This window comes from Myotis daubentonii, chromosome 9 (assembly GCF_963259705.1).
Source record: "Myotis daubentonii chromosome 9, mMyoDau2.1, whole genome shotgun sequence".
NCBI lineage: Eukaryota > Metazoa > Chordata > Mammalia > Chiroptera > Vespertilionidae > Myotis > Myotis daubentonii.
The window spans coordinates 45304707-45328597 of NC_081848.1; the positions used below are offsets into that span (position 1 = coordinate 45304707).

The 23891-nt window shown below is 42.4% G+C and overlaps 2 protein-coding genes across 3 annotated transcripts; both read left to right on the forward strand.

Moving 5' to 3' along the window:
- Positions 1-3085: 3085 nt before the first annotated feature.
- LOC132240896 (tripartite motif-containing protein 6-like) lies at positions 3086-22970 on the forward strand. Of its 2 annotated transcripts, XM_059708732.1 has the most exons (8): positions 3086-3165; positions 13849-14330; positions 15035-15130; positions 15772-16002; positions 19455-19477; positions 20671-20771; positions 20949-20975; positions 21238-22970. In XM_059708732.1, the coding sequence occupies exons 2-8, from the start codon at positions 13899-13901 to the stop codon at positions 21798-21800; spliced, it is 1473 nt and encodes a 490-aa protein (XP_059564715.1). In that variant the 5' UTR covers positions 3086-3165; positions 13849-13898; the 3' UTR covers positions 21801-22970. The 2 variants fall into 2 exon arrangements, with proteins under 2 accessions (XP_059564715.1, XP_059564714.1); XM_059708731.1 differs by lacking the exons at positions 3086-3165; positions 20671-20771; positions 20949-20975; positions 21238-22970 and adding an exon at positions 9672-9704 and having other exon boundaries at positions 19455-20033.
- On the forward strand, positions 10020-10579 carry LOC132241878 (microtubule-associated proteins 1A/1B light chain 3B-like). The gene has a single exon (XM_059710836.1). The coding sequence runs from the start codon at positions 10109-10111 to the stop codon at positions 10577-10579; it is 471 nt and encodes a 156-aa protein (XP_059566819.1). The 5' UTR covers positions 10020-10108.
- Positions 22971-23891: the final 921 nt, after the last annotated feature.

Sequence of the window (23891 nt, forward strand, 5' to 3'; positions counted from 1 at the left end):
TCAGTGCACTCCCACAGGGGGAGCACTGCTCAGCCAGAAGCCAGCTGACAGCTAGCGAGTGCAGCAGCAGTGGCAGGAGCCTCTCCTGCCTCCTCGGCAGCACTAAGGACCCCTCAGGGGATGTCCGCCTGCTGGCTTAGGCCTGCTCCCGGCAGGCAGACATCCCCCAAGGGGCCCTGGGCTGTGAAAGGGTACAGGTCGGGCTGAGGGACGCCCCCCCTCCAGTGCACAAATGTTGTGCACTGGGCCTCTAGTAAATAAATAATGCTATGTTATATATACTTACTATCAAATATTAATCAGTCACTAACAATAATGTTTATAAAGAGTTTTTATTGGTTTGCAGAAATGTTTCTGGTGGAATATAGAATACAAATAAGTGAATAGAAAATAAAATAAATGTTCTACTAAAATCCACCTTTGATTTATTTGTTTAGAAATCTATACTAATACCCACCTCACTTTCTTCTACCTATTATTCAAATTCCTTCTGATCCCTAGCATCTCAAGAAAAACTAACTGAGGGAAATGTGATAACTTACCTGGAATCTACCATCCAAATAAGACTTTTCCCAGTATTCACTTGCATTTCCTCTCTAATGGCTTACCTAATCCCTTGAATGCAATTTTGATTACCAGTGCAATATCTTTCTTACAGTGGGAACCCCTGAGAACTCTCATGTCTAAAAATTGATAGTTCCATGAAATGATAGTATTTTTATTACCAGTTACATGTGTCCATAATCACAGATGTGTACGTACCCAAGTTCAGAGATGCTAACACACAGCAACATATATAGGTGGACACATCCTTTCAACAAAATGTAGATAATTGTATAGGAACAGAGCACTCTTTCCCATCCAAATATGTTTTGTATTTAAAAATTATATTCATCATTAAAATGAGAAGTCAAAATTCTACTTATATCTAATGGATGTTAATTTACATAGTCTTTAATAAATGTTTAAAGAAATATAAACATGGCTATGTAATTTGGTAGCTTGCTCACTAATCATTAATTATTCACACCACAGATTAGCTTAGACTAATGTTCTCTGACACTCAGAAGAGCAACTCAGCCTGAACTTTAGTCAAAGGTCAACTCATCCTTAAAAACCCAGTTCACACCTCAACCCTGTCCACTCCCATACTCTGCCCAAAATAAAAGATCCATCCTCTTGGGTACTGAGAATACTTATTCTTGTTTTATCAAAAAATTTTTCAGCCGAAACTGGTTTGGCTCGTTGGATAGAGCGTTGGCCTGTGGACTGAAATGTCCCAGGTTCGATTCCGGTCAAGGGCATGTACCTGGGTTGTGGGCACATCCCCAGTGGGAGATGTGCAGGAGGCAGCTGATCGATGTTTCTCTCTCATCGATCTTTCTAACTCTCTATCTCTCTCCCTTCCTCTGTGTAAAAAATCAATAAAACATATTAAAAAAAAATTTTCATGTTTGCTCCTTTATTCCTTGTCTAAACCACGTTCCTTAAAGAAAGGGGTGATTTTGTATGTGCCCTGACTGGAGATTGAAACTGCAACCTTGGCATATGGGGACATTGCTCTAACCAACTGAGCTACCCAGCCAGGGCTTGCTGTCCATTTTTAAAATGTAATTCTTTTTTTTTTTTTTAAATATATTTTTTATTGATTTTTTACAGAGAGGAAGGGAAAGAGATAGAGAGTCAGAAACATCGATGAGAGAGAAACATCGATCAGCCACCTCCTGCACATCCCCTACTGGGGATGTGCCCGCAACACAGGTACATGCCCTTGACCAGAATCGAACCTGGGACCTTTCAGTCCGCAGGCTGACGCTCTATCCACTGAGCCAAACCGGTTTCGGCAAAATGTAATTCTTTACTAATAGGATGTGTTAATAGGAAGGTTATTATCTGTTATCTGTATCTAATTATTCTCTGCTATCCCTGAGAATGCCCAAATAAATCACGGCTTTACCCTTTTAATTTGACAGATTTTTAAAAATTGAAAGAATAGGGAGAGGAAGAAGCTGAAACAGTTTCTCCCCATCCCACTTGACTTTTTCCAAGCCTCACAGCTCTCAATCTCCTTATTATTTTAAACTTGAGCCCTAGAACAAAAATCAGAAGACATCAGATGAAAAATGATTTTTGAGCTTCCAGGTACCACATCCTATTGATGGCCACCCTCTTTCTTTATTAATAAGAAGTTGTTTGTTTTTTAAAAAAAACACACACAACTATTTGCCGATCTATGTCCATATCAATTATTATGTGGTATGTATGTGTGTGTGTGTGTGTGTGTGTATGGATTCCATAAAAACATGGAAAATACATACACTGTTATATTATTCAACCATCAAAAGAGTGAAGTACTCTTACATTATACAACATGAATTAACCTTGAAAATGTTATGTTCAGTGAAAGAAGACGCATTGCCCAATCCTCTGTTCTGACTTACCCGAGCACACTCCTCTCTGTAGGTCCCCCTGCCCCAACCCACAATTTCAGACCAGGTCAGGCTCATCATCTCTGTATCCTTGGGGCAGAAGTTTGGCCTACCTCTTGGAGCTGCTGTGCCATTGAAACCCTGTAGTCACAATTCCTGGACTTCATAAGCTTTACATGTATTCATAGGATCCAAACACAAACATTTACAGTCTCTCAGTTATATAGGTTAAATGTAAATGAAATATAATTTAAAAACATAATCTGTAATTTCAAATTGATGCATTTTCATTATAATTTTGCAAAAGATGCCATTAGGATGCCAAGCGGTTGTCTTGACTCACTCCTATAACTTTAGATATTTCTATTCACTTAGCTACTTTAGTTAACATATTAATATGGAATACAGGTGTATTATCAGTGTTATTGAACACTGACATGTCAGAAAGCCAAAAAGCGAAGACATTCTAGAAGTCTCGTCTCTAGCCTTCAGTTGTTCTCTACGGCCTCAGAATTTGCCATTCTGTAAGCGAACACCATAGGGCAGGTTGGGACAGTGGTGACCACACCCCTGAGTGCACGACCTAGGGCTTTGCTAGGCCGACCAGCCCTATCAGTGGCATCTCCCCCTCCCCCCGCTTCCCCCCGCCCCGCCTCTTTGCCCCTGAGTCTTCCTGCTTTGCTGGAGGTGGGAGCAGCAGCAAATCTCTGGCCCAGACCCAGGCTACGGATTCCAGGTCAGTAAGCAAATCCATTTTCTGGCCGGCCACCGCTTTCCCCACTAGTCCTGAGAGTTTGACTTGCCTTCTAGGTTGGGTTGAAGGGCTCGCGAGTGGGGGAAGAGTGAGGGGCACCTCTGCCGTTTTGAGTTGACTCTAGTTTGGGAAGGGAGCACAGAAGAGGGACCTTTGGAGCTAGGAGTAGACTCTAAAGATAGTGATGATTAAACCCTGATTGTGGAAGCTGAAGAATGTGGCGAGGCAGCTCTGGAAGGGCTGGTGGGGAATGACAGCAAAGCGAGCCGGGCGTGGACTCAGAGGTCAGCAGCCCCTCCCCCATTCCCTGCCTGGGCTCCGGGAAGCGAGCACTGTTTGTCCTCCACCCTGGAGGCCCAGACCTCGCCCTGAGGGAGTTGGGAGCTGAGCCGGCCGCGCTCAGCCGGACCTGCGGGCAGGAGGGGGAGGAGGCCTGCCTGACTCTGAAAGGGGTGGGGCCACATGCTAGTTGTGTTGGGGTGCTGGGGGGAGGGGAGGGAAGAACACCGAAAGAGTGAGCGCCCTCTGTTCTTCAGAGTCTATTTAAAAGTCCTTGGTCTGCTCTGGGGAACCCTGACCCCCTGGTGCTGCTCACACCTGGAGCTTCCCTGGCTTCTCCTTCCCTCCCTGGGCCCACCACAGGCAGGTATCCGCCCGCTACTCTGTGACTGGGCCGCTTATTGTTACTTCTGGCCATGAAAGGGGTGACAGGGCAATGAAAGAGATGAGCCCCTTCCCTTAGGGAGCTCATGATTTAGATAATTGTATCTTTCTTTTTCATCCTCACTGCAGATGAGCAGATGAACATTTAACCAGTCATTCAACCCAGACGGCAATGTGTGTTTCAGAGCATGGGCGATGGGCGCTGCAGCCTGTTTCATCTCTGGCTCAGACACTTAAATGCTGGCTGGGTGCCCCCCTCCTGTAACTGAGCTTCATTTCTTACATCTATAAAATGGACAGTGTAATATTCATATCCTAGAGTTTTGGTGAGGATTAAGTGAGGCAGAAGTTTAGATACGCCAAATGGATTTACTATTACTGTTGCTCAAATTATTGAGTTTTTATTGACAAATGCAATGCCTACCTTTAAAAGAAATGCACAAGTTTTGAAGTGATGTAGGGAATAAAATATGGCAAAGTGCACTATGATAAAGGAAAATATGTCTACTGACATCTAAACAAGTTAAAAATACAACAGTTATGAATTATAAGTGGAATTTCACAGATGCAGGAAAAATCAAACATAAAAATTTTATAATTTATCTTTAAAAAACTCACTTACTGGATGACCTCAGAAAGATGGAAAACTGTGCACGACAATATTTTAAGAATTTTCAAAGTTAATAAAAAGTTTTTGAAATGCACGGGATAGCGATTCTTTTGAAGTGAAGTTTAAAAAATATGTATTTGAAGCTGATTATGCTTCAATTCAAATGCTTGTGGAGTGCCACTTGTTAGATAATCAATTCCAGATAACAGAACAGAGTGGAATATAATTCTACACAAAAAGACTGCTGTTCCCTAAGTACAAGAAGCCCAATTTACTTACTTTATAATAGCATATGCCTCCTGTTTAGATTTTTACTTCACTTTCACTAGAGCTTCTAGTTGTGGGGGTGGGGTGGGGGGGACAGGGCCAACCCTGCTGATCTGATTTCTAATTTTCTGAGTCCCACCACCATCACCATCTTGGTCTAACCTTTAATAGCTCCTGCCCAGTCACTGACTTTATTATGGAAGCTATTTTGATGTCAAATTGTGACCTGCTCTAGCTTAATGGATGGTTCAGATCTAAATATCAGTCCATTCTCTAGCCTTCCACTCTCCCCATCCTCGGCCCCACCTTTGCCCCTTTCTAGCTATTTTGCACCCTAAATGGCATCTTCTTGGGAAGAGGCTTCCTTGCCTGAGGCACTGCTTCTAAAGTCTTAATGTGCCTATGAATAACCCTGAAGATCATAAAGTATAGAGACTGTACTGGTCGGGGTGAAAGCCTAGAGTTTCTGCATAAAGAGATCCATCGGACTCCAGTGTTGCTAGTTAGCCAACCACTTGACCTTTTTCAGGCTTTTGTTTTATATTTAACTGTTCCCACATAGTCCTGAATTTGGCCTCTTTCATTTGCTAATTTGATCCTCAGGCATCTACTACCTCAAGCTGCGGGTTCTGCTCTTCTCACACAACCAGACTGGAATCTCAGCCCATCCACACAGCCCTTGAGAGCTGGCCTTAGGCTGAGGCTCAGTTGGCCTTCCACAGCTCCAGTGGACTGTGCTCATCTGCAGCTGGTGGTCAAGGGCCTGCTGGTATGTGGGACAGGGTTACTCAAACCCTTGCTAACTATATATTAGCCAATTGATCCCCTCCTTCACAATTTCTTCTTTTCTCCGCTCTCAACTTTATTATACCCTTTAACAACTCTTGCATCTTTTTTCCTCAAAAATCCTCTCTTGACTATCCAAAGTAGTGCATTAGATGGTAAAAAAACAGAACTATAAGGGGGCCACATATATAATTTTAATTTTTCTAGTGGTCTCATTGAATAGTAAGAACAGGTAAAATTGATTTTAATACATTTAACTGAATGTACCAAAATATTATTAAGACATGGAATCAATATAAAAAAATGTAATGAGATATTTTAGATTGTATTCTCTTACTAAGTCTTTGAATTCAGTATGTATTCTACATTTACATTTCATTTCCAATTAGCCACCGTTCAAGTGCTCCATAGCCACATGTAGCTACCATATTTGACAACACAGTTAATTTATGCCTAGAAGTGCAGAAAGCCACACTTTCAATTTTTCTCATTGCATTTCTTCTTTGGTTTTTGTCAGCTCTAATGAGTTATAATTTACATTTAGTAAGTTATCATTTTTAAGGTTAAAATTCCATGAGTTTTGACATATGTATAGTTGTGTAACCACCAACATAATCATGATTTATAAAGGGTATTTCCATCATCTCCAAAATTTACTTGTGTCTCTTCACAGTTCATTCCCTTTTCACATCCCTGGGCCCTAGAATCCACTAATCTGCTTTCCAATAGCATAGTTTTGTCTTTTCTAGGATTTTATATAAGTGGAATTATACAGTGGTCTAGTTTTGTTCACTTTGGATAACCTTTTTGACACTGTTCTTGTTGTATCAGTAGTTCCATATTATTGTTTTGTAATATGCCATTGTATGGCTATACCATAATTTGTTTGTTTATTTACCCCTTAATGGTTTTATGGATTATTTCCAGTTTTTTGGTGATTATTGCATTGCATTGATGAAGCAGATACTCTCCCCTAAAAGATTACTTTACCAAGCACACTTTTGCCTGAAATAAATGTATGTGTATATGTTTATATTGGGGAGATGTAGTGGATCTTTACTTAAAATAGTGATTTGGTGGTTGAGCGATGACCATGATTTGATTCTTGGTCAGTGCACATGCCTGGGTTGCCGGCTCGATCCTCAGTAGGGGATGTGCAGGAGGCAGGCGATCAATGATTCTAATCATTGATGTTTCTATCTTTCTCTCTCTCTTCCTCTCTAAAGTCAATAAAAATATATATTTTTGAACGGTAAGTATAGTAGCAACAACATTTTTAAGACATTATTTTTTAAGAGCAATTTTATGTTCCCAGCAAAATTGAGGGAAAAGTACAGAGATTTCCTATATACCCTCTGCCCCCACACATGTATATCACCATCTCATACCAGAGTCATATATTTGTTACAACTGCTGCACCTACACTGACACATCATCATCATCCAAAGTCCTAATGTAAATGTAATGTATTGTGTTTTTAATTTCAAATTCCACTTGTTCAGTGCCAGTATAACTAGGTTTTTTGTAGGTGTACTTTATCAAGCTAAAGAAGTTCTCTAGTTTTTTTCTTTTAAATCTTTATTGTTGAGAGTATTATAGATGTCCCCCTTTTTTTCCCCCCATTGCCCCCCTCCACCCTGCCCCAGGCCTTCACCACCCTACTGTCTGCATCCATAGGTAAGATCTTTGGTTAATCTCTTCCCACTCTTCCCCCTACCTCTTGAGATTCATCAGTCTGTTCTATGCTTCGCATGCCTCTTATTCTATTTTATTTACCAGCTTATTTTGTTCATTAGATTTCTTGTTCGTTCATTTTTATTTTTAGATTCAATTGTTGATAGACATGGTTTGTCTTCTTCTTCTTCTTCTTCTTCTTCTTCTTCTTCTTCTTCTTCTTCTTCAAGAATACCCTTCAACATTTCATGTAATACTTGTGTGGTGGTGATGAACTATTCCTTTTTATCTGAGATTTGATTATATTTGGGCATTGGAATGGTCAAACACTCTTTCTACATCAACTAATTTTTGTGTTTTTTTTGTAATTAAATATATTTTTTATTGATTTCAGAGAGGGAGAGGAAAAGAGAGATAGAAACATCAATGATGAGAGAGAATCATTGATCAGCTGCCTCCTGCATGCCCCCTACTGGGGATCGAGGCTGCAACCCTGGCATGTGCACTTGACCTGGATCGAACCTGTGACCCTTCAGTCTGCTGGCTGACTCCGTATCCACTGAGCCAAACCGGCTAGGGCAGATTTTTCTTTCATTTTTTTTTAACATTAAGTAATTTATTTGAACCAGCCTTGCACACCTTGGATAAATCCCTCCTGGTCATAGTGTATAATTCTCTTTTTACATTGTTGGATTTGATTGGCTCATATTTTATTGAGGATTTTTGTAGCTATTTTAATGAGAAATGTTGGTCTGAAGTTTTCTTGCAATGTGTTTGTTTCCATTTGCATTTCTCTGATGACATGATGCTTATTTGCTGAGACCATTTCATATGCTTATTTGCCATCTGTATATCTTTGGTGATGGGTCTGTTAACATCTTTGGCTCCTTTTTTAATTGGGTTGTTTGTTATTGTGGAGTTTAAAGAGTTACATCTATATTTATACTAGACACCCGGTACATGAAATTCGTGCATGGAAGGAGGGTTCCCTCAGCCCAGCCTGCACCCTCTCCAATTGGGACCCCTTAGGGGATGTCCAACTGCTGGTGTAGGCCCGATCCCACAGAAATAAGGCCTACACACCAGCAGTCAGACATCCCTCTCACAATCTGGGACCACTGGCTCCTAACCACTCATCTGCCTGCCTGCCTGCCTGATCACCCCTAACTGCCTCTGCCTGCTAGCCTGATTACCCCCAACTGCCCTCTCCTGCTGGCCTGATCTCGCCCCCAACTGCCTTCCCCTGCCCTCCTGATCTTGCTCCCAAAGGCCCTTCCCTGCAGGCTTGATCTCACCCCCAACTGCTTTCCCCTGCAGGCCTGATCTCACCCCCAACTGCCCTCCTCTGCTGGCCAATTTGGTTCTGATTGGTCAGTTTCTATGCCAGTCAACATCAAAAGCTCTGCCTCCTAGGCAGCCTTTGGCTTCCCACAGCACCCGCATTTGGTTCTGATTGGTCGGTTTCTATGCCAATCAATGTCAAAAGCTTTGCCTCCTAGGCAGCCATTGTTTCTTCACAGTACCCACATTTGGTTCTGATTGGTCGGTTCCTATGCCAATCAGCATCTCCGGGCCTAATCAGAGAGGCGGGGCTGAACAGCAGCCCCCACAAAGGCTGGGAGAGAAAGATAGGCCTGGCTTTTGGTGAAGCCCTGAAAGAAAGACGGAGAGAAAGAGAGGCAAGTACTGATCAACAGCTGCCACTGAGGCTGCGGATCAGACCCTGCCTCTCTCTCTAGGTCTCAGCCCCTTGGGCAGTAGGCACTGGGTCACCATGGCAACCCAGTGCTGACTGAAGGACTTCCAGGTTGGTCAGTCTTTGGTCATGATCGGTTGTTACAACCCTGGGCTTTTATATATTAGGATTTAGGTTATTGGTATTAGGGTTGTGTTGGCCTCATAGAATGAATAAGCTGGGAAATACTTTTTCTGCTTCTATCCTCTGAAAGACATTGTAGATAACTCATATTATTTCTTTTTTAAATCTTTCCCAAAATGTACAGGTTAACCCATTTGGGCCTGTTGCTTTCTGGTTTTGAAGGTTACTAATTACTGATTCATTTTCTTTAACAGAAATAGGCTTATTAAGATTGTCTATTTCTTCTGTGTGAGTTTTGGTAAATTGTGTCTTTCAGGGAATGAGTCCTTTGTCATATTTCTAGTTTCCATAGAATTTGTACTGATGAGTGATGTCCCTTCTTTCATTGCTAATACTAGTAATTTGTGTCCTCTCTTTTTTCTCAGTTAGCTTGCCTGGAAGCTTATGTATTTTATTGATCTTTTCAAAGTCAATTATTTTTTAACATTAACAATTTCATAAAATAATAATTTGTTTCTTTTGTGATGCCCCAAGGCCAATATCAAATTTATCTATAAATTCAGTGGTAAGTTATAATTTTAATCCTATTACAAAGTTAATTACTCATGTCTTTGTTAGGTGCAGTGTTAAGCTGTGGGATGTGCCCTCATATTCTTCATAAAGGTATAGACCCTCATAGTCTAGTGTTCTAAATGAGATTATGTAAGTATGTAAGGAAAATAATAAACCAACTAATGCCCGGTTTCCATAGGCATGATTACTTTGGTTAAACCTGAGTATCTTAGATGATAGATACTCTGTAATACCAATTAGTTACTTACTTTCATTAACTTGTTAACAATTTTATTAAGTACCCTTTATGGAGAAGAGAAATAGAGAGGAGTAGCCTGGTTCTTCATTCAAATTCTGGATCTACCCTTTGGATTAGCTGCCTAGCCTCTCTGAGCCTCAGTTTATACAACTGTGAAATGGGGTTGAAATGACACTCAGGGTTGTTATAAAGAATTACTGGACACAAGGGAAGTCGCGGCCGACGCCGTCGGGACCTCCGCCACCTAAAGTTGCGGGACCCTCTTCCTGGCCGCCTGTTCCCAGCCTCGCGAGCCATGCCGTCGGGGAAGACCTTCAAGCAGCGCCGCACCTTCGAACAAAGAGTAGAAGATGTCCGGCTTATCCGAGAGCAACATCCGACCAAAACCCCGGTGATAATAGAACGATACAAGGGTGAGAAGCAGCTTCCTGTCCTGGATAAAACCAAGTTTCTTGTACCCGATCATGTCAACATGAGTGAACTCATCAAGATAATTAGAAGGCGCTTACAGCTCAATGCTAATCAAGCCTTCTTCTTGTTAGTGAATGGGCACAGCATGGTGAGTGTGTCCACACCGATATCGGAAGTGTATGAAAGTGAGAAGGATGAAGATGGATTCCTGTATATGGTATACGCCTCTCAGGAGACATTTGGAATGAAATTGTCACTGAACTTGCATTTTGAGCATTCAGAGACAGTAAGTCAGAACCTGCCAACTCCAACTAGAGAAATCTCAAGCATAGCTCCCCAAACACATTTGCCATAATACAGGCTAAATGGAGGTGTATAAGAAAATGGTGAGCTGCTGTTAAAGGTTCCTGATTCCTATCAAGTATACCCAAGGCAACGCTCTTGCAGTGTTAGGAAGTTCTTGTTTGTTCTCCAGACAGTAACATACATGATGACACCACTGCTCAGGGGGAACCTTGAATAATTTATTTTGGTCAAGTTTCTCAAAAGGCCCAGAGGAAAAAAGTGACATTTCTTCTGTTTTGGATATTCTCTGATCACAGAGCTCAAAATAGTGCCTGCTTTGGTAAATAAACAAGCACTTGTATCAGTTTCATTCTTTTGGACAGTGGTAGAAACTACAGAATCCTGCAGATGATCCATGTTTTATGTTAAGTGTGTGACTAAAATATGTTGTTAAAAAGTTACCACATTTTTTAAAGAGTATTTCAGTCATCACTGTTAGGTCAAACCACCATTGAAATTCCCCCACTCTAAGCGCATGTCAGTTGTGAAGAAAGCAGTAAGAGGAGATATATTTTCTTCACAGATATTAATGTCAAAAAGTTAAACATTTCCCAAGTCCAATCAGAATAACCAATACTTCTTACTACCTGCATGATTATTTACTATTTTCATGGAAATATCACAAAAAGATCACAGACCACTTTATATGTAGCAGGTCATGATTTGCCTTTGTGTATTTAGATGTGTATGGAATACTTGTATCAGTTAGTGGGAATTATTTACTATAATGTTGGGATTAGGCAATATTACTGCGTATGGGCTCTCACCCCCCCCCCCCCACCTCCTATCACCTATCCCTACTGCTGCATGCGTCTGTCTACATGGCTAACTTTTAATATGTATATTTTTACATTATGTACATTCTTAATTGGCCTGTCTTGTTTAGATTGTATGTCACTATATCTGACATTCTTGTAACTACTGTGTGATAGATAAGATTCCTATAAGAAATTCTGCTTTTTAAAAAACAATGCCATGCTGAGAGGGGTGACATATCCCACGTTAGTGGGTAGTCACTCTATATTTATAGGATCTTTAAAACAAGTACATTTTTAAATGAACTAAGGTGAATAAAGGCACAACTAAAAACTGTCAAAAAAAAAAAGAATTATCGAATTATTACATGTATAATAGTTAGGTTATTTCCCAGTACATAGCAGACTTTCAATAAATACTATTATATTAGTACTAGGAACCCGGTGCATGAAATTTGTGCACAGGGGATGGGGGTTCCCTCAGCCCAGCCTTCACCCTCTCCAATCTGGGACCCGTTGGGAGATGTCTAACTTGATGCCCAACTGCCAGATTGGGCCTGTGGGATCGGGCCTAAACCGACAGTCGGACATCCCTCTCGCAATCTGGGACCGCTGACTCCTAACCGCTCACCTGCCTGCCTGATCACCCCTAACCTCTCTGTCTGCCTGCCTGGTTGCCCCTAACTGCCTCTGCCTGCCTGCCTGATTGCCCCTAACTGCCTCTGCCTGCCTGCCTGATTGTACCCAACTGCTCTCCCCTGCTGGCCTGGTCACCCCCAACTACCCTCCCCTGCCAGCCTGGTCTATCCCCAACTGCCCTCCCCTGCTGGCCTGATTGTCCCTAAACCCCTGCCAGCCTGATCTCACCCCCAGCTGCCCTTCCCTGCCGGCCTAATCACCCCTAACTGCCTCTGCCTTGGCCCCCACCACCATAACTTTGTCCAGAAGGAAGCCAGGCATCTGGAAGATGGCTGGTCAACCAGTCTAATTAGCATATTACCTTTTTATTAGTATAGATTGCTATTACTAATCAGCAAAGTGAATGAATAGGTCCAGGACCTGCAAGAGCACCAGAGGACACTAGGTGGCAGCGCTGAGTTGCTGTTTTCACATTCCTAAAGCACCAGAACTGTGCCTGACTTTTACCACCTTTACCACTTAACTGTCATGTTCAAATTATGAGATTTAGGAGCTTTGAACTAGGACTCTGGATGTGTTAGGTTACACAACTCTACAACTTACAGGATGTGTGCTTTATTTCTCTCTCTTTTTTTTTTTTCAAAGAGCCAAAAATACTCTTATTTATTCAGAGTTTTTCTATGAGTAATAAAGAAAACTTGGGAATGTGATTTCTAAGTCCCAACTGGTTGTAAAAGTATGAGTTGTAAAAACATGATCTCCTGTTTTTGTGGTCATTGTTGCTTCTTTAGGGTCTTAGGGGAGTGATAAAAGGGCTTATAGAAAGCAGAAGTGTCTTAAGAAGTACAAATTGGTAGTTACAGAATAGTCATGGAGCTATAAAGTACAGCATAAGGAATATAGTCAATAAAATTCTAACAACTCTGCATGATGTCAGGTGGGCACGAGACTTATCATGATGATCACTTAGTAAGTTATGTAATGTCTAATAACTGGGGTGGTATACGCCTGAAACTAATATAATATTGTATGTCAAATGTAATTGTGGAAAAACAGTAGAAGTATCTTCATAATAAGTGATTCCTTGGATCTTGGAGATTAGATACTGGAAAGCAATGTTAGAATGATGGCAAAGAGGTGAAAAGGTCCATGAGAAAGTCTAGCCTATGGAGGGATTAGGAGGTTCTATGTATTAACTCATCGAGAGTTGAGGACCTATAGGGTGGACAGTGTGTCAGGTGGGAAGATACAGTACCAAAATAAAAACAAACAAACAAAAAAGGTCTCTGATCCCATGGAGTTTATATTCTGATGGGGAGTTCAAACTATTAAAGGTGTATATTAGGTGGTGATCAGAAGAAAAATTCAGCAAGGAAGTATCTCAGGAGCAATTGCATGGGTGTCTGAGCCAGCTAGGCTCAACAGAGCAGACTCCTCTGATAAGGGAACATGTAAGGAGAGAGTTGAATGAAGTCAGAGACATACAGATATCAGGCAAAGGGTCTTCCTTGCAGCAATAATAGCAAGTGCAAAAATCCTGAGGCAGCAGCCTTTTATTTTTGGTCCTTTAACACTGAGAGGGATTTTGGTGGATTTTGGTGGACTGAGAAAAGGTCAAACAGATGGTGGCTCACACGGGCCACTCCGCTCCGGGGCCTCAGTGTGTCCATCCGTCCAGAAGAGGTAAAAGGAAATCAAGACCTTTACTCTAACGAGGTTGCAAATGGAAGTCTAACATGCAGTCGGGTAAAGAATGTGTTTGAAGTTAGCATGAGGAGCCCTTGTTACCCCAGGTGTCAGACCTCTTATTCCAGGCTAGTCAGCATCCCTTCTTTTCTCCCTAATTGTCTCACTCTGACCCTTTTTTGTTTGCCTATCTACCCAGGATTCTGTAAGTACCTTAGGAGCCAGGCCTGGGCAGAAGGAGCCAGGAGAATGGCTACAATGACTTCAGCAGTACTACTGGACATACAAGATGAAGTGACCTGCCCCATCTGCCTGGAGCTCCTGAAGGAACCCCTGAGCATAGACTGTGGCCACAGCTTCTGCCAAGCCTGCATCACAGAGAACAGCAAGGAATCGCAGATGGGCCAAGAAGAAGAAAGCAGCTGTCCTGTGTGCCAGACCAGCTACCAGCTCAGGAACCTGAGGCCTAATCGGCACCTGGCCAACATAGCGGAGAGGCTCAGAGGGGTGGTCTTGGGCTCAGGGGAGCCGCTGAAGGTGACTCTTTGTGCGCACCATAGAGAGAAACTCCAGCTCTTCTGTAAGGAGGATGGAAAGCTGATCTGCTGGCTTTGTGAGCGGTCTCAAGAGCACCATGGTCACCACACGTTCCTCATGGAGGAGGTTGCCCAGGAGTACCAGGTGGGAGCCCATGGAGGGAAAGTAGGGAAGAACAAAGTTCTTGGCAGGAAATTTTAATTTTATGCTAATATAATTTTTGTAGTCTTCCCATTTAGCTAGAGCAGTGGTCGGCAAACTGCGGCTCATGAGCCACATGCGGCTCTTTGGCCCCTTGAGTGTGGCTCTTCCACAAAATACCACATGTGGGCACGCATGTACAGTGCTATTGAAACTTCGTGGCCCATGCGCAGAAGTCGGTATTTTGTGGAAGAGCCACACACAAGGGGCCAAAAAGCCGTGTGTGGCTCGTGAGCCGCAGATTGCCAACCACTGAGCTAGAGGAATGAACCTAGAAAATTCCCCCTGGCCAAGTAGAGACTTTACCAGTTTCTTGCTGCTCAGAATCAGCTCTACATGTCTTTTTGAGAAGAGGATGCTGCTGGGGGCAAAAGGGGAGGTTGGGTGCATTGAGCGTGGGGGGACATGGGGGCAATGAGAATAAACGCTTGAAGGACTTCATGGTCAGGTTCTTTCCCTGGGATGAAAGAGAATTGCCCTGTTCCTACTGGTGTCTATCCCCCATGTATAACTTGGCTCTCTCAGATTTTCAATCCAGGGCCGGACTAGTTTCTTCTGAGGTCAGCATGCTCTGTCCCATTCATTCGTGTCTAGTCACTGAGACCATTTAATGCTGGACCCTGCTCGACGTGATATGTTTCTTCCAGGAGAAGTTCCAGGAGTCTCTGAAGAGGCTGAGGCAAGAGCAGCAGGAAGCTGAGAAACTAAAAGCTGTGATCATAGAGAAGAGGACATCCTGGAAGGTAAGAGAGACTTCCTGAAGGTGTCCTGGGGGTTGAGGGCAAGGAAAGCTGGTCCTGTCCCTGATTGGGCTAGAAGAGTTTCCCTTTGCCTAGTCCTTCTCTGCAACCCTTCCAAACAAAGCTATTGTTCCTGGTGCAGGGCAGGGGAGGGAAAAGGGGGAGTTAGAAAATGAAGATACCAAAAGGGAATCCAGGTTTTTCACCACAGTCAATAGGAGAGGAACCATGGCCATTAGCAGCTTCTAATTCCTGATTGTGGACTTTGTTCTACAGTTTCAAGCTCTGAAACTTGAAAGGACAGGTTAAGTACAGGCCGATCAGTCCTACCTCCTCACTCAGAATTGAATGGGGAGGCTAATGGAGAGGCAGGCGAGACCGGGGAGGCTGCTTGAAATCTAAACCTCACCCAGGAATCGCAGTTTACATCTAGGAGGCCTCGATGAGTCCACTGGAGGCTAATGTTCTGGAAGAGTGGAGGGGAGAATTAAAGAAAGACCAGGTTCTGCAGGACTTTCCCCCCTTCACTCCTCCTCTACCAGTGAGACGTGGCCAGGGAAGCAGTGCTGAGCCTGACTGCCCACCCCTTAGAGAGGAGACCCTCAGCTCCGCAGACTAACAGACTTTCTTCCATGTCCTTGAAGAATCAGATGGAACCTGAGAGACACAGGATCCAAACAGAGTTTAATCAGTTGAGAAGCATCCTGGACAAAGAGGAGCAGCGGCAACTGAAAAAACTGGAGGAGGAAGAGAGGAAGGGGCTGAATATTATGGAAGAGGCAGAGGATGAGCTGGCCCACCAGAGCCAGGCACTGAAGGAGCTCATCTCAGATCTGGAGCGTCGGTGTCAGGGGTCCACAGTGGAGCTGCTGCAGGTAAGACTCATGAGGGATCCCCAACCTGAGAGGCGAAGAGAAACTAATTTTCCTACCATTCTGACACGGGACCGATATCCTGATGGAGGCAAAAATAAAATTCCTTTGACCCTGGGGCGCCTCGTCCCTATTCAACTGTGAGAAGTCATGTCTCTTAATGAGATATCTCACTTGTATTTATGATATATAAAAAGTGGTCCAAAAGTTCAGTTGCTACTATGGGGGAAATCTACTGTGTCCAGTGATGTTCTATCGGAGCATTAATCAGTCTTGACATTATTGACATATTGGGCTAGAAAAGTTGCTATGAGGGGCTGCCCTGTACATTGTAGGATGTAGCAGCATCCCTGCCCTCTGCCCCCTAGATACCAGAAGTGCCCACACCCAGCTGTGACAATCAAAAAACCCTCCTGACATTGCCCAAAGTCCCTTAGGGGGAACATCTCCCACCGCCCCCTGTTGAGAATCACTGGCCATTTGGCACCTGTTGTTGATAATACTCTATTATAATTTGTCATGTGCTTTCACTCACTTTCATAGCAGATAAACATACCAAGCTCAAGGACACAGAGATTCTTATATAATCACCTGCCCTTCTGTGCTTTCCCTCTCTTCCCTAGGGCAGAATCATTTACCATGTTGTAATAGGAGTTTGAACTGGTCTTTTAAGACACAAGAAGACTGAGCTCTGGGGTGTGTGTGTGTGTGTGTGTGTGTGTGTGTGTGTGTGTGTGTCGGGAGGGTGCAAGGGGTCCAATATAGAGAGTTTTGATGGTGGAGCTTGAACTGAGGTTAAAACCTGAAGAGTTGTTTTTTGCAAAGAGTGAATAGTATGACCACGAAGTTGCAGAGAGCACCTTGTGACATTCTGGAACCTTCAGGCCCTTCCTTATTTTGTTGTTTGACTTGTTTTCCTCTTGCTCTCCCTTTGCCAGTATGATAATCATTTCTTTATCTATTCTTGGGCCCCAGTATTAAGGTCAAAAGGTAGTTACTTTCTACCTGTTGAAGCTTTTCTTCATTGACTGCTTCCGATTTAACTTCCTCATTTTATTCTCTTTTTTTTCATTTTTGATGTTGAGTTACCCTAATGTTTTCTTCTCCTCACCCCTCGCCCCCCAGTTTTAGCCCCTGCACAGACTCCTCAAATTGTAACATTGCTTCATAAGTATAGAGGAATCTCAATTTATATTGCTAGTCCAGGTATCTGTCTAGGCCAGCCGTGGGCAAACTACGGCCCGCGGGCCGGATCCGGCCTGTTTGAAATGAATAAAACTAAAAAAAAAAAAAAAAAAAAAAAAGACTGTACCCTTTTATGTAATGATGTTTACTTTGAATTTATATTAGTTCACACAACACTCCATCCATGCTTTTGCTCCGGCCCTCCGGTCCAGTTTAAGAACCCACTGTGGCCCTCGAGTCAAAAAGTTTGCCCACCCCTAGCTAGGCTCTCACACTCATTAGTATGGCTACCCAATGGACATTTTTTTTAAAAAAATGCTTTTATTGATTTCAGAGAGAGGAAGAGAGAGGGAGAGAGAGATAGAAACATCAGTCAGAAGGGAGAATCAGCTGTCTCCTGCATGCCCCCCACCTGAGATCCTGCCTACAAACCAGGGAATCGAACCGTGACTTTCTGATTCATTAGTCGACACTCAACCACTGAGCCACACCAGCCAGGCCCCATGGACGTTTTAATTTGAGTTTTCTCTTACAGTCTATTTTTCTAGAATTTGCCCATCACAGACACATTTTTCCTTCTCTTTTCCATGTCTGTGTGGCATTGTTGCCCATTAAGATTTGGGCAGCTTTCAAGTTTCAAAATGTAAATGATGAGAATAAAGCTAACACAAGAGACGTGCAGGGGCACTTGGTTGGATCATGCCTTAAAATTGATGCAATCCTAGATATTTGGTATAAGTGGGCACATCCACCACCTCTACCACTTTCCATATTTGAGCCAATTTGAGCTATGTTCCTGTTAAATGCAATCAAAATAGTTACATAGATCAAACCATTGACCTTTTCTTCAGTCACTGAAGTTTATCAAGCAGGAGTTAGAGAAACCAAATAGGCCATGAAGTAATTCTATTCAAATGAGGCAGATAGTGGCAGATGACCTTGAAAAGCAGGTGGCTAACAAGTTAATGGTGTGAAATGGACTGGCTTGGTCTAAGATGAGACATCAGTGTGAATATAAGGAGGTTTTTAGGACAATAATTTACCTAAGTTGGATGATTGCATGGATGGTGGTATCACTAAGGAAGGTGGACAATAGTAGAGGAGACCTCATGTTTGCAGAAAAAGTAAATTTTCTTTTAAAAATCTTGAGTTGGTGATGCCTATGGCTTGAGTTGGTGATGCCTATGGCTCATTTGCTGGGGTATACAGTAGGTCCTCAGGTTACGTCGGAGATCCATTCCTATGGTGCAACGTAAATTGATTTTTGCCATAAGTCAGAACCCACCTACATAAGCACCTACATCACTCACATGGAGCACATACACAGCAGTAATGAAGTGAAACAGTAAAAAAAAAAGATTTTAAAGAAAGATAACAATTCCTGACCTTTACTTGTGGTAAATAAATAATAAAACATAAAGCACATATGTACATACATCCAAATGATGGAACTTTTTATATATATATAAATACTGTAAATGGGAGATGGCAACATAACCACAAAACGACATACGTCGAGTCCTATGTAACCAGAGGACTGCCTGTGTAAGAGAGATCTGAGAAGTACAGAGTTGGGAATCCACATGTATGTGTTGAACTCAAGAAAAATAGATTAATGCAACAAAAAGAGCATAGACAGTTAGAGGAGATGAGGTTTAAGAAACAACTACATTTGCCCTCGTCGGGTTGGTTAGAGCATTGTCTTGAGGCACCAAGGTTGTGGGTTTGATCACTGGTCAGGCCACATACAAGAAGCAACCAATGAATGCATAAATAAGTGGAATAACAAATCATTCTCTCTCTCTCTTTCACTCTCAAAAAAAAAATTCAGTAAATAAAATTAAAAATAATACTACAAAAAAACACATTTAAGGCCCTGTATCCTCAGCAACCAGAATGTAGAGGACAGAAATTAGGGCTTCAGCATGGGATATTCTCTAGGGCAAGGCACAATGTCTGGCAAATATAGATAGGTGATGTACATATGTAACATTACACACACACACACACACACACACACACACACACACACACAGTTGTAAAAATAAAGGTACCAATGAATGAATCATATCATTTCCTGATGTCCCTGTATAGGGTCTCAGGGACAATGTGCTTGCAAGTTCTTATCTCTGCCTTGTGGTCTCTATATCGGTCATCAATATTCCCATCCTATAATGGGGTGGTAGGGATGGGATGAGGAACTTGGGTGAGGCTGTACTGGAGGACAGGGCTTATGACTCCTAGACTTAACCTGTCTCTTTTCTCCCTAGGATGCGAGTGACGTCACGGAAAGGTATGTGCAGGAGAACACGAGGTGGTTCCTTTGGAGTGACAAAAGATTTCTGCAGCCATCCATAGAGCTACCTGGTGGTCAGTGGGAAAGGAAAAGAATCACAAGGCAGAGAAGATTTAGGACTGGTGTCGAGTTACTCATCATGAGAATTTGGGGGTCCTCCAAAATAAAGGGACTGGCCTGGTTTCTATGGTGGGATAATGTGGGTAATGGGAGGTCACAAATTGGGAACAGCAGTGCCCTTAAGGATAAAGAGTTAGAGTATCATTGAGTCTCCTAATGCCCTGTGATGGGACTCCTTTTCCACAAATCTCCGTGCCTGTTTCCAGCCCTGATTCTAGTAGTTTATGGCTGTATCAGAATACACAGGGCTTTTCATTGCCCCTGTATTTTATCAGAGGGAAGTTTCCTCTCTACATTGTCTTATCCCAAAGTTCAGCTTTTGGCACATCGTCCTTGAATTTCCTTTTCTCCCTTGGCTTTGGAATAGTTCATATCTTGCTACCTATTTCTCCTCACACTTCTTTTTTGTTTTTTTGTTTTTCAATTTCAATAAAAACATAGACATGAGGTCTTGAGAAAAGTGATTTTGGCCTGAGATAAAAACACATACTCTCTATCCCATACTCTAGCATCTCATTCTTAAAGGTGACATCTAAAGTTCCCCACACCAGGTCCATGAGAAATATGGAGCCTTGTCCCTCGCAAAGCAACAAACAGGACAAACAGAAAAGAAGCATTGAGGGGTTAAATCTTACCAAAATTTACAGAGAGTGAGAAGCTAGTTTCTTATTCTGGTTTTCTGGCCCCAGCGTCAGGGCTTTTGGGGGAATGATGCTAATTTTCTTCAGCAAAGTGTTGAGGTTTACCCATGGGCCTAGAACAGTGATGGCGAACCTTTTGAGCTCGGCGTGTCAGCATTTTGAAAAACCTTAACTCTGGTGCCGTGTCACATATAGAAATTTTTTGATATTTGCAACCATAGTAAAGCAAAGACTTATATTTTTGATATTTATTTTATATATTTAAATGCCATTTAACAAAGAAAAATCAACCAAAAAAAAATGAGTTCGCGTGTCACCTTTGACACGCATGTCATAGGTTCGCCATCACTGGCCTAGGAGATGAAGGACAGCGGTGCTGGAGGAACTGGAGGTCAGCCATATAGGAGATTCATAGTGTCTGTTCCCTAGGAGTGAGTACTGGGCTCTGAAAAAACCAGAAGATCTTCCCACCAAGCTGAAGAGTGCATTTCGGGCCCCAGATCTGAAAAAGATGCTACGAGTGTTCAGAGGTGAGGAGATTGAGGAGACAGAATTTGGATGTGGGATGATTGTAGTAGTAACAGATAAAAAGAATAGAGGTTATAGTTAGTATTTGGAAATAGCGGCTAAGAGAGAGTCAGGTAAGGAAAGAAACACCAGACCAGAGTCTGTTGGTTCTACACATGATTGACTTTTTGTCATTACAGAGCTGACAGATGTCCAAAGCTACTGGGGTAAGTAGAACCATGGCCTTTTTAAGCTGCCATTGTTCCGATCCTCTTTTACATGCGAATCTTCCCAAACAAATCCCGCATCCTCCTCCCCCACTCTCCCCCTCCCCCCCCACACACACACCGGTATAAGCTGGTGATACTTCCGCCCATACCCGCTCCACATAGTTCCAATTCCTCCCACCCACTTCTGTGTCTCCTCTTCTCAGTGTCATAAGACCCCTGCACCCCTTGTCATCTGCTGATGTTGTACCTTTTCCCACAGTGGACGTGACTCTGAATCCACACACAGCTAATTTAAATCTTGTCCTGTCTAAAAACCGGAGACAGGTGAGATTTGTGGGCGCCACTCTGTCTGGGCCTCATCTGGAAGAGCACTATGACTGTGGCGTCCTGGGCTCGCAGTATTTCTCCTCTGGAAAACATTACTGGGAAGTGGATGTGGTCAGGAAGACTGACTGGATCCTGGGCGTGTGCAGTGATGCCGTGGGATCTCCATTCTCTGTCAACCAGTTTTTGAACAATCGCAATGTTTACTCCAGATATCAACCTCAAAATGGCTACTGGGTGATTGGGTTGCACCATAAACATGAATATAGGGCCTATGAGGACTCTTCCAGTTCCCTGCTCCTCTCCATGACGGTGCCCCCTCGCAGGGTTGGGGTTTTCATAGACTATGAGGCCGGCACTGTCTCCTTTTTTAATGTCACAAACCACGGCTTTCCCATCTACACCTTCACTAAATATTACTTTCCTACCACTCTTTGCCCATATTTTAATCCTTGCAACTGTGTAGTCCCAATGACCCTGCGTCGCCCAAGCTCTTAAACACTCTGCTGCCCTCACCCACACCTGAGCAGTAGCCTTGAGGCTCATCCACACCTCAGTCTCCTTTCTGACCTTCTGTTTTCTGCAGTCTCCTTCTTTTTTCCTTTTTCTTTGAACATTTACTCAGGGCTAGAATGCACTGGTGGTGACAATGAACATCCTTCATTAAGTAATTACAGCTCTAGAGATAGGTGAGAGGTAATTGTCAGCCTTTTACTATTAATCATGATAATTTTTTTGTCAATGCATAGGATTAGATTTGGGACGTTCTCTTAATTTGCTATAAGTTTCCTTCTGAATGGAAAATTGAATTTCAACAGATATTGTCACTAATGATTGAGATAATCATGTCATTTTTATTCTGTTATTGGAGTACATTGATTTGTTTCAATGTTTAAATCTAATACAAATTCCTGAAATAAGACACTATCATTTTTCATGTGCAATACTGAATTTGTTTTGCTCATACATGTCTTAGATTTTATTTTTATCTCTATTTATGAAAGAAATCAACCTGTAACTTTACATTCTTATAATATCACAGGTTTTATAAAATGCAACAAATGAGCAAAGAAATTGATGTATTTTGTGTAAATACATAAGCGTGCTAAAGTCTATTATGTCAATTTTGGAGGATTTAAAATTAAAGAAAGAAATTCTGACCAGTTTTTACTACAACCTCCATGGACCTTAAAATGTTAGGAGTAGTGATTGAAAAATTAAAACAAAAGCTGTCAAATGCATTGAAGTACGAAAAGGGAAGAGGAAAATGATCCATCCAATATAGATTATTTTAGGAAGAGAATGATTTCTTTCCATTTCTCCACATCCCCTTTCCTTTATGCTCAATATGAACAGCCAGTGAGTGAGCAGCTATGACTCTGGTAGAGAGGTGCTATATGCTTTTGAAGCCAACTGTAAAAGCAATTATGAGGTGGAGTGAGGGTGGGAACGAATATCAAGGAGTTGACTAGAGCTGGTGTCCAGTCAGTAGCCAAGGGCCACTGGCAATTCAAATGAGACTAGTGTGACTTGAGACATGCTATAAGTGTAAAATGTGCACCATTGGTCCAAAATAATATAAAAGATTGTATTAATTATTTTTATATTGTAGAGTACGATCATAATATTTTGGATATATTGGATTAAATAAAATATATATTTACTTCACTTGTTTTACTTTACTTGTTTGGTGTAGATACTAGAAATTTTTAAGTTATATATATGTGGCTCACATTACATGTTGATTGGACAACTTATCCTGTAGTGCAATTTCTCCCTATAAGGGAGCTCTAGTATAAGGAAGATGTTACTAGTATATCTACATGGATCCTCTACCTCTCTGGGGCATTTGTGTAGAAGGTACTGGCAGAGAGAAGAGGATCTGAATATATCTAGAAATTTATAATTTGGAAGATCATAGAAAGGGGTCATGGCCAGAGGATAGATTGTGCATAGTCTGGTCCCTGCCTTTAGCCCTCAGGCTGTTGGACATTTGCAATTCCATCGTGATTAGAGGAATTATTAGTTCATCCTCCTGGCTCAGCTCTAGTTAGTTAGCGTCTGTATGAGATGAAGTATAGGTCACAGTAAAATCCCAGTACTGGGTAACTAGGGTAAGGTTTCATTTGGGAGGTTAAATTTGTGGGAGACCAGAGGCCAAATGCACACTCTCATTCTTATCTGGACTTTAATCGGAAGAAATATGAAAGGAGACAGGCAAACCAATGCCCATGTGGCTGATGGAAGTTGGGGGATAAGAAATGATGGTAAAAGAGTCTGTAATTATGTCCTTTTCATTTATTTTCCCACGTAGTAAGTTCCAGGTCAAATGAGTTAGCCTAGCTGTCCTCTCCCTATGGAGGTACCTAGTAAATGACCTTAGATAATAGGAAAATCAAAGTGCTTGCTGGGATGCTGTAGGTGAGATGTGGGGAGAAATTAGAATGAGTTTGCAGCCCTGGCTTTCTCGGGCGGGGCGGGGCAGGGGGAGGGTGTCTGGGCAGGGGCCTCCTAGCCTTGACATTTTTGGCGTGATGCAGTAGGCTAAACTGTTATGGAAACTAAATCCAAAAATAAAATGGATCAAAT